Genomic DNA, 10,666 nt, shown 5'->3' with positions numbered 1-10,666 from the left:
CTTTTTCATAGAGATTTTGCCTCGAAGGTTTTACATGGATTTTGCACCCAGAACATATGTACTCGGGCTTAGGAATTAAAGTCAAGCCCTCTGCCCATGTTCTTTTGTGTTCAGAAAAATCCACAAAATTAAGGGCAAGCCCCAGGGGACGGCCACACGCGTGTCTGTGAAGGACATTTCTGCACTGGTCTGTTCTGTGCGGCACCACACGCTCCCAGCCCCATCACGAGCATCTGTTGGTAATGCCAGTTCTCCGGAGCCATGTTGCCAAACCAATGACCACCGGCACGCTGGTCGGGGGCGCGTCACTCCGTGGGCACAAACTCTGAACCCGGAGAACTCGGGGCAGCCCACGTCAGGGCAGGCACATCCCCAGAGGGGCCGCTCACACCCCGATAAAAGCCCCCTGTGCGGCACTGGTTCTGCACCCCACGCAACCACGCAGGAGGAAAGAGTTTTCACTGGGAGACAGCTGGGGGGTAACTCGCCAAGCGGAACACTGAGGACCCATTGCCAGCATCGCCAGGTAATCTGTCCTGGGGAAGGAGGAGCCTCCCTGTGGCGAATGCACCTTCTGACTTGGTGACGAGTCACAATTATACTGGGGGACCTGCTTGCGCGTCCCCCCCCGACAAGACCCTGCAACCCCTTCCGCGCTGCCACTGGCTGCAGAAGGGGGCCCCCCGAAATTGTGCTAATGGACAATGGACCGGGAAATGGGCCCCAATCTCCGGGTGAGACATCTCCAACAGCAGTTCCTCCTAAAACGCAGCTTGCAGTCTGCCGTTCGTCTTTCAGTGTTGAGACCAGGGGAGGACGCTCTCCTGGGGTCTTCCGTTTGAGAGTGCGGGTGCTCGGACTCACCGCCACTCGCTCGTTTACCGGGCGTCCTCGCGATGCTCTGGGGCAGCTGCTTTTCCCTTCACCTCCTAACGGTCAGCTCTTCTGGAAGAAGGGCTCTCTATGCTCATTGACTCTCTTCCAGCAAGCTCGCCACTGCTGGGCTTGGACTGGTGGAGCCCCGTAAAGAGTTCACATGCAGTGTCTCAGGTTCGATTCCCAGTCAGGGCACATGCCTGGGTTGCAGGCCATGACCCCCAGCAACCGCACATGGATGTTTCTCTCTCTCTCTCTTTCTCCCTCCCTTCCCTCTCCAAAAAATGAATAAATAAAATCTTTTTAAAAAAAGAGTTCACATGCCAGTTCAGAGAACAATCCCTAAACATTCAGAAAGCTTTTCTTAACCCCCAGAAAGAAGAAATGAGAGGAAGGATGAAAGAAAGAAAGGAAGGGAAAGGACTGGTGGGAGACAGGAAATAAATCCAGCAGAATACACATTTCCCAAACCGGAAGGACAAAACGATTCAACTAATGTATAGTAACCTTTATTCTATAACAGAGACATAAATAATTTTATGAATTCATATGATCTGTACAAAAGACAAAATAAGATATTGCACTAAGTTTAGATATGGGACATTTGGATTTCATCTCAGCTAAACAGATAAATATATACAATTCAAGGATTAAGGCAAAACCAGATGATAACTTCGAACACAACAGGAGGGTTGAAACATGGGTGTAATCAAAAAGAGAGGCATCCCATCTCCAGCTGATAACATTGTCATGCCTAAGGGGAAAATACCCCTTAGGTTCTTAATAAGGTGTAATACCAATCGCGGTCATTAAAATTTAGCAACAGAGTTTCAGATTTCCCGGGGAGGAGGGCGGCTTGGTGGGCGTTTGGGGACTGAGCAGGTAGAACTCGGACAAGCGACTTTCTCCTTGTCCGACTTAGGATCTATTCTTCCTATTAGAAAATATAATTTGGAAAATATGACTCTTTCACATATATAAGTAAAATAAAACTATGAAGCATTCTCTTTTTTTTTTTTTCAGGGAAGTCATGTGGGCGGTCTCAAAGCAAGGGTAAATTTCGGAGGGGCCATTCGTTACCCTATCGGTAGAGCACACACACACAAAGCCAGTCACTAGAAAAACAAGTCCCAGGTACCTAAACAGAACAAAACGAACCAGTCCCCGGAGGAACGAAAGCAGGTGTGATCGCTGTACCAACGCGGGATACAGTTCTTTGGCACTACCGCACTAACCGTTGATTGAAGTCAGAACTCTCGAGTTTTCTGGTTCTTAGACCCGGTGGCCAGTCTCTTAAAGATAAATGAACAAAACTCCACGTCTGTCACGAATTCAGTCATTCCAGGAAATTAAATTCAAGATAAGCCCACGCAGACAGCACTTAACGGTTACGGGGACGCACAGCTTGGGTGTCGTCTGCCGTGAGTCCTGGTGCGACACACAGAATGCACACGCGCACACACACACACACACAAATAATCCGTGAAGCCAGATTGGCTCAGACGGGCCTAGAATCCTGAAGGAGAATCCATACTGACCCATGGGAAACCAATAAAAGACATCGATCCGAGGATGAGAAGGTGGTCTTCCAACAACGCAGGGGTGGGCAGTGCCCCCCCTGGGCAAACGCCACGGGGAACTCGAACTCTAGAGGGGGAACACCAGGAAGCCGGAGAACGTGGAGTACTGCCAGCCTCCGACCAGGTTACCTTTCTCCAGTTTTAGGTAAACCTTATCCTCCTTATCCAGGTAGAGTAAGACTCCGTTAGTGGCAGCCTCACGGGTAACGTCTTTGTCCCCAGCGAAGGCAGATATGACCGGCTTTCCATTCAACATCAGGTTAACCTACAAGACGAAAAGAGAGATCACTGAGCTCTCTTCACAGTGAAAACATCGACCAGGGACACCAAACGACGTCTAAGATGACAGCCGGGGTAAAATAGCAGACACTGAGTAACTACATCCCCTTCCTTCAGCGCCGAGGACTGCAGTGGTTAGACTCCGTGTGTCTGCTGGGCTGGGGAGGGGGAGGGGTTAAAAATAAAATTGAGTGTCTTCCATGGAAATTTCCTTAGATGCCTACAAAAAATTTACCACCATGGAGGGCAAACAGGGCCATGTGAAAACTGGCTACCCATCCGCGCGTAAATTAAGCTTACCACTGCAGTTACCCCTCATGTTCAATAGCAATCCTTTGGTAATGAAGTAAGCCTGTGGCTTCCCAACACACCAGTAAAGAGAGACCCAGTGCCCTTTGCCCTGGTGAACCAGATACAGCGAACTTCCGCCCACTTCCTGCAGGTCACCATGCGGCTGGGACACGCCCAGCGCTGAAAATTGTCTGAAATTATGGCCTGTATGTGCCATGATTTCTTTTTCTGTTTTTCCCAACAAGAAATGGTGTGTTAAAAAATAATAATCACCACTACCACTGACGGTTTTAATGATGGATAATTAGCAAAGAATAATTAATAAACTCAAAATTATTAACACATAATATATTTGAAATTTATCCTTAACTTTGACTTTATTGTGTTAAACATTACACAAGCTTCTACAGTGGGGCTTGGGGGAAAGCTTTTCCATGGTTGTGAATTTGTTTACTAGATATTCATTCCTTTCATGGTAAAAATAAAATAATAATAATAATAATAAATTAAATCTGAGGCCGATCAATTTATCCACTCACTATAATATACAAAAGTGGTAGATGAGTGAATCTATCATTCACGTGGCTGTAGTATTCGATACAAATATTGAGCATAAGATAAAAAGTTGTCCCAGAATTCCATAGACACGTATTGGTGTAACTAGGTGTCCACATACTCGAACATTATACGAACAAGCCCCCTTGTCCTCTTGGAGTGTAAAGTCAAGCCCATCACCTTAGAAAGTACAAAACAAAATGCAGAGTTAACTATCAAATCACAACTGGTAAGAATTCACTAGCATCAGAGTTAACTGAGGATAAACTAAAGCATAGCACACGCTTCTTAAAAAAGTACATCGAATAATTGTTCCTTGATAAATGCATTCTTACTGGCTGTTTCTCCTCATTTTTAACAGTGATAGCAAATGTGTTTCTAGCCAGCAAGTAAAGATCTGCTAGTCTTGCAAGTTTTCTCCTGACAAGTTAAAACAATTTCACACAGGCACTAAGTGAGATCAAGATCTCATAAAGAGATTTGTGGCTAAGCCGTGTTTTTATAAATGGTTGCTTGTTATGAAGGTAATGAGTTCAATTGTTTTATTTTTTTTTCTATATGCTTCCTGTCACGTGCCTTAATGGATGTTATAAAGAAGAAAACTGGGAGTTAAGTGTTTTAAAAATAAACCACTGTGGATGGTCGTTTATTTTCACGGTGGCAGCACTCGGTTGGGTAAATACACAAACACATAACCCACAACCCATGGACACAGCTGTCTGGGTGCAGAGGGGACAGGGACACATACCTGGATTGTCTGACTCTGGTAGACTTTAATTACGTGGAAACTGAAGCTGTAAATTCCTTTTCTTGGGGCCACAAAGACAGACTCCAGGGTGAAAAAATTACCCACATTTACTAGGATCTACAAATAAAGGTAACAAATAACAGTAAATTACTAGAATATTCTCTTCTGTGAGTATCAGTTTCTTTCTTTTTTTTTTTTTTCATCCTGATCAGCAACTAGCTTAAGAAATCATGGAGAATAAAACACTGAGTTCTAGCGTTTTCCTCTTCAGCAACTTGGAAAATGCGTTTGTCTATTGGAAGGTTCTCCTGCCTTTTAAAGGGTAGAGGGGAAATGAAGTGACTTCTTTGCATTCATGCCTTAATTTCCAGCAAGGCCTGTCGGCGCTGGCAGCACCCAGGTGACGCGGGAGGGCTTTTTTACTCGTCTCAGCTTTATCAGATAAAAGGCACCTGCGTGCCTTCACGGCCCCACCCTCCTCGAGCCCTCCCGGGGGCCAGAGGTGGCGTTTCCCAGACAGCCAATCGGCGCCCAAGAGCTCCTGCAGCCATTCCCGGACACCTCGCACGGCGGCCCGGGCACTCCCTCTGCTGTGTGACACATTCCGTGACACCGAACAGCTGGTGCCGGAGCGAGCTGGAGGCCCGGCCCTCCTCGGAGCCTGCGCAGAGCCTCCCCTAGGAGCCACGGCCATTTGTTGTCATCCCTGCGCCACCCGGGCCTGCCTTCCGCCTTGGCAATGACTCAGCCTTTGCAGGCTGCCAAAGGGTAGAGCGTGGAGAAGCGCGGGCTGTGACACAGGTGGCCCTCTCCTGTCTCTCCCGGTATCATCCATCACCCTCTCACCAACCACCTGCTTGTTGATGGAAAGTCTAAGGGTCGCAAATGAAAAGTGAAATCGGGTACTGTTTGCAGGGAGAGCAACAGTGCACTTTGTTTGCCAAGAGGTTCAGTCTGGATCTGCTGGTTATGGAACTGACTTTGAATTTCAGTGAGGGACCTCCTAAACCAAGTTTGCAAACATCACAGAGATTAAGTCCCTTCCCATGAGAGAGAGAGAGACAGGCGGGGGGTGGGGCTGTGTGTGCACTGGGGAGGAGGAGTTGTGAAATGACTAGGATTTCTTCCATTTCTCTTCAACAAATAAATCTGTAAGTGGCATTCAAAAAAAAACTCAGATGTTCCTTTAAAGATACATTGCCCCTCCGCCAATGGCAACCTGCTCCTGTCTCTCTGAAGCACCCCATGCATGCCCACAGTAACCCTTCAGTGTGCTTCCCTCAGGGCATGCTGTTACCTCTGAGCGATGCACTAGAATGTAGTCAGGCAGGTGCCGCAGGCTGGAGCCCGGGCTTACAACGCACGCCCGTGTCTGACTTTGCTCTGAGATTTCCCCTTCTTCCAAGTAAGCATCCGATCTGATGACCCACGATCTCCCAGCAACAGACCACCAGGCACGCCATAATCCTTAGCAGCAGCTTTACCAAGATTTCCCCCCAAGCCCATTTGAAACAACTTGAAATACTTGAGGGGGGGGGACTTCCTGGAACAGACACAAGTAGCAGAATTCCTCAGTCGTAACAGAAACGGCTGATCCGTGTTGACCGCACACAAGGCTGGGGGTTGACTAGACGTTGTAATTAGAGCCTCCAGCCACATCCAGATTTAGAACTCAGCGTGTCTCATTGTGTCCAGGAGGTACGGCTCCCGACCAGCAGAACAAGCCCTTCTCCTCTCCTCACTGACGGAAAGGTCACTGCAAACACACTGACTGTACAGGGGACAGCGCGATGTCCACGGTATTCCGACACTTAATCAGCGCGCTGACATGCGAGCCAGGGGTGGTGCTACACTTCCCGAGATTTCCGTCAACGGGGAAAAGACTGCACTCCCCAAGGGGCTGCTTAATTCCTCAAAAATTGTGGCCACCTGACAGCCAGCCCCAGAGAGGCGTTCTCCGTCCCTGGCCAGCCGGAGAGCGAGTGCCTTGCCCGGGAGACACGAAGTAAGGAAGACAGGGGTCGCCTCACCCCTCACAACCTGCAGTAGTACCTCCCCACCTGCGCTCTTACACAGGGGGCTTTGCGTACAGCTGCAGGCTACGCATGGGGCTCTGGGGTCAAAATGACTCTAGGGGGTCTTAACAGTTAAAAATGCAAACCCCAGCACTGGTTTTCAGTCATGACGCCTTGCTAAAGCTCGGCTGGTATCCTGGGGTTTCTCATCACCCCAGCCTCTGAGCTCCAGGTCTTTAAAAAGAAGCCACGGATTGCATCAGTGCCTCTGCCATCCCCTAGCCTCAGCCCTCAAGTCTGCCCCCCCCCCCAGGAACCCGCAGTGCTCTGAAAGCACCGGAGCAGGCGAAGGGAGAGCTGGCTGGCTCCCCGGCGTTTCCCTGCTGGAGCTCAGCGTGGTCGCCCGGCTCCTTCTGCCTCCTCCTCCTCCGCAACTTTTCGGCAAGCACCGGAGGAGAAGGGCTTCCCCTGCAACGTGCATGGGGATCCCAGCAGTGCAAGGTGAGCTGGACCCAACCCTGCCCACCTCTCCAGCCACCTGCAAGACCTCTGCAGAGAGCCTGGACCCCGGGAGCTCTCTTTGGGGAGAAGCTTCTCCACTTGAGAGGAACAAATCATGTATCCTGCATTCCAGGGGCACCACGGGAACGGCCTCCTGAGCACCTGCAGAAAGGGGTCTTAGCCAGGGGCCAAGCTCTGGCCAAGAGACTGCCAAGTCCAGGCACCAGATTCCAGCCCGCTCCTGCAGACCTGTTGCTGTGAAACTTGTCCTGAGCTCGTGCTGCCGGCTCGGCGTTCCCAGCCCTTTCCCCACCGCCCCAGCAGCCTTTTCGGGAGGCGAGAAGGGAACAGGGGCGGAGGTAGCCGTGGGAAAGACACTGGAAGTTTCGGTCCCAGACATATTTGGGGAGGCGAGTGCCTAGATGATTCCCTCCACTCCAATCGGCCAACCGAGCTCAGCCTGAGCAGGCAGCCCTGGTCTGAGCTGCCCACCCAGCAACGGCCCCTTCCGCCCCCCGCCCCGCGCCCCGCATCCCTCGGAGTCTGACCTGATCGAAGTAAATGATGCGCGTCTTGTTGCTCATCTCGGAAGGCTCGTGGTTGGTGCTCCGCACCGCCGAGAAGGCCACCTTGGAGTTGGCCGCCCGGACCGAGATCCCCAGAGGGGACGAAGAGGAGCCCTTGGAGTCCGTGGCCGGGTTCGAGTCGCACACCACCAGACATTTGCCCTCCAGCACGATGGGCTCCGTGTCGTTCTGCGCCCCGACGCGCAGCGCGGGCAGGGTGAGGGCCAGCAGCACCGCTGGTACCACGGACAGCGCCCGGCGCCCGGAGCCCATGGTGAGCCGCGAGGGCCGCCGCAGCCGGCTGGCGCTTCTGCTCGCCTGCGTCGCCGCCTACCCCGGGGCCGAGCGCGCGGAGGTGCCAGCGGCTGGATCGCAGGAGACCGGCAGCGCCGCAGGAACCGCGGCAGGGGCGGCGCTCACACTCCCACCGATTCAGTGGTTTGAAGTCAGAGTCGCCCCTCGCGCTCTTTCGCGGGCTGGGTTACCTCCGTCCTTCGCGGAGCTCAGGCAGAACTCCCCGCCCCGCCCTCCGCCGCCCGAGAACCAGCCCTGCCTCGGGCGCCTTTACCCGCCCCCTTGTTCCCAGACATCCAAAAAGTCTCCAGCCCTTCACGTTCACACCTCAGAGGGGATAAGGACAGTAAATGCTCACCCCAAGCCCCGGCACCCCCCGGCGAACCTCGGATTAGGAGAAACGAAGGGGTTCGGAGAAGCCACGGAGGCAGTGCGTGCCCAGCGGCGCCGACTCCGGTCCCGCTCGCGCCGGGCTCGCGGGCTTGCGGCAGGGACGGGTCACGGAGGCGGAAGGTGTTTCCCGGACCGAGGAGAACGCCAGGCTGTGTTCATGGCCAGCACTCTGGCGGCTGCCACTTTCGCTCGGTCGCAAATTCCCCAGAGCCGGGCGTCGCTCGAAGTCGGCAGGTAGGCAGCCGCTAGCTGGGCGCCCAGCACGCGAGGCACAAATTTGCGGGATCAGCTCCGAGGCGCGGGGCGGCTCGCGGGCGGGCTGCCCTCCTGCCGGTGCCGTGCGCCCGGAGTCCCTGCGCACAACTTTGCCCGTCCGCGCGCGGGCAGGAGAGCTGGAGGCGGGCACACGCGCGCTATTTATAGGAGCGCAGCGCCCGGGGCTTGGGCTTCCAGCTCAGCCCTCGGGCTCCCGGGAAAGGGGGAGAAGGAGTCCGGTCACCCAAGCTAAGCAGCTCCCACCTGGCGTTTAGCGCACCGGCAAGCAAGCGGGTGTGCACGGCTTCTGGCTGCCGAGGTCCAGGTCCGAGGCCACTCAGCCACGGGGAGCGCGCGCGCGGCGCGGAGAGCGAATGCGCAAGGAGAGGCACCCACAGCCCCGCGCTTTGCCCCAGCTCGGCGCCTGCTCACCCCTCCCCTCCCTGGTCTGGGCGGGCGGAGGGGGCTGCAGCTCTGCTCGCCCCTCCCCGGCGCGGGGCTCCAGTGCCAAGCACCTTCTGAGCAGAGCGTGGCGCTGCCAGCCACGGCGGCGGCGGAGCTGGATGCGAGGCGAGGCGGCGGCCCCTGCCGGGCACTCTGCCCCGGACCTGGGGCCCCGCGGAAGTCGTGGCCGCGGCTGGCCCGGGACCTGCCCCACAGAAAGCCCCGGGGCCTGGGAAGCTCTGGGAGGCCTGGGCGGGCCCAAGCCCTTGAGGGCCGCTGGGAGGAGGTGCTTGGATGCCTTCCGCTCCGGGAACTCCAGTCTGGGCAGCCTCTGGAGCGCACCTTGCCGCTCACACCCGGAATCCACCGCAGGCAAGGCCAGAAAAAGAGTGAAAGCAGGACTTGCCTCGGCAAGAATAGGCCTCCCGAGACCTGCGCCCCCAGAAAAAAGCCAACCCCACTCTTGAGAACACGACGCTTCCCTCCTCTCTGGATGTGCCTACCTCACCACCCCGCCCTGTCCACTGGCCCCCACCCCACCCCACCCCCGCTCAGCCACCCCACTGCCATCTTGGACTCTGACTGGCAAGATTCCTCTTCCTTCCGCGCAGCCACCCCTGGGAGGGAAGGGCTTTTCTCTGTCCGTGACCAGCTGTGTGAACTTGGCCAAGTCACTTACTCTTGCTGAGGGCGAGACTCCACTCAGGTCCCACAACCCTCCAGCTCTGCCACGCTTCAGGGTCCCGTCACTCCTCCCAGAATTCCTTCCACACCTCCAGCTGCCCGGAGGCAGGCCTGCAGGGTGCCTTTAATCAAAACAACGTCCCCGTCGGCCATTTGGAGCTCCTAGAGATGCACTCAGTATTAATTAAACGGATGTTTGCTGAACATTGCCAGCCATGGATGGCTCCCAACTCCTTCCTGAAGGGAGGACAGCTCCTTGGCATGAATGTGAGAGCTCCCCGCTCCCAGAGAAGCCACGCCCGCATCTCCGGTCTGGTCCCTCACAACGAGGTCCTGCAGGAGGGCGGCCACTGGGCCGTGGGCGCCACACGGCAGTTCCAGCCGTGAACTTCGGAAAAGCTCCTCCTGGTTGGTAGTTCCCCGGGGCCCCCCGCTCTACAGTCTTGCAACGGAAGCGTCGGTGCCTGGAGCCACAGAAGCCCCCCGGACTCTGGTGCCGTGGGGCCAGCACCAGTTCTGATTGGCAGGTGCTCAGGCCACGCTCTCTGTGTCCATGTTGAGCGTCGCTCATCTAAGCTGCACCCACAGAGGGGTGACCTGGTGCCTTCTGGAGATGGCCACCGCCCCCCGAGTGCTGATGCCTCACCATGAGGCCAGCGCAGCCTTTCGCCTGACCCCTCACCCCACCCTGTAACTCCCGTCAGGCTTTCTCACGGCCCGCCTGGAGGGCAGCGACCCTTTCCTCTCCTCTGATGTCTTTCTGAGGCCAGGGGCGAGATGCCACTGGGTTCCTCTTCCTCCCCCGGTGGGATGAGCACTTCTTCTTTTCCGGGACAGCTTTTTAGTCACGAGACTGGGCTGTTCCGCTGTGGGCGGGAAGGAGTCTGGGGGCAAAGGCGCCGTTGACCGCAGCGTGGTGAAATCCTGAATGATCTGCCTTCCCGTCCACCCCCTGGGCCCTCCCTGCACCCCGTCCTCCTCCAGGCAGCTTCCTTCCGGCGAGGACTGGCCTCGCCTGGGAAAGCGATGCTCCCGTGGCCGGTGAACTCCACGGCCGCTCGTCCAAGTGCCCCCCAGGGAAGCCACGTTTCAAGCAAGCCTGAGACAGTCAAGATCTGTGAGCGATTTTCCGTGTCTACAGAAAACGTCTGTGAGAAGGCAGAGACAGGCACAGCAGGTGTTCAG

General features: G+C 55.1%; 1 protein-coding gene across 1 annotated transcript; it reads right to left on the bottom strand.

Moving 5' to 3' along the window:
* Positions 1 to 1,389: 1,389 nt before the first annotated feature.
* CBLN4 (cerebellin 4 precursor) lies at positions 1,390 to 7,684 on the bottom strand. Its single transcript, XM_045833361.1, has 3 exons — positions 7,394 to 7,684; positions 4,330 to 4,446; positions 1,390 to 2,721 (listed from the first exon to the last, which is right to left on the bottom strand). The coding sequence occupies exons 1-3, from the start codon at positions 7,682 to 7,684 to the stop codon at positions 2,524 to 2,526; spliced, it is 606 nt and encodes a 201-aa protein (XP_045689317.1). The 3' UTR covers positions 1,390 to 2,523.
* Positions 7,685 to 10,666: the final 2,982 nt, after the last annotated feature.

This window comes from Phyllostomus hastatus, unplaced genomic scaffold (genome assembly GCF_019186645.2).
Source record: "Phyllostomus hastatus isolate PE091 unplaced genomic scaffold, TTU_PhHast_1.1 phas_contig_17, whole genome shotgun sequence".
Classification (NCBI taxonomy): Eukaryota; Metazoa; Chordata; class Mammalia; order Chiroptera; family Phyllostomidae; genus Phyllostomus; species Phyllostomus hastatus.
This window is presented reverse-complemented; position numbering and strand designations above follow the sequence as displayed.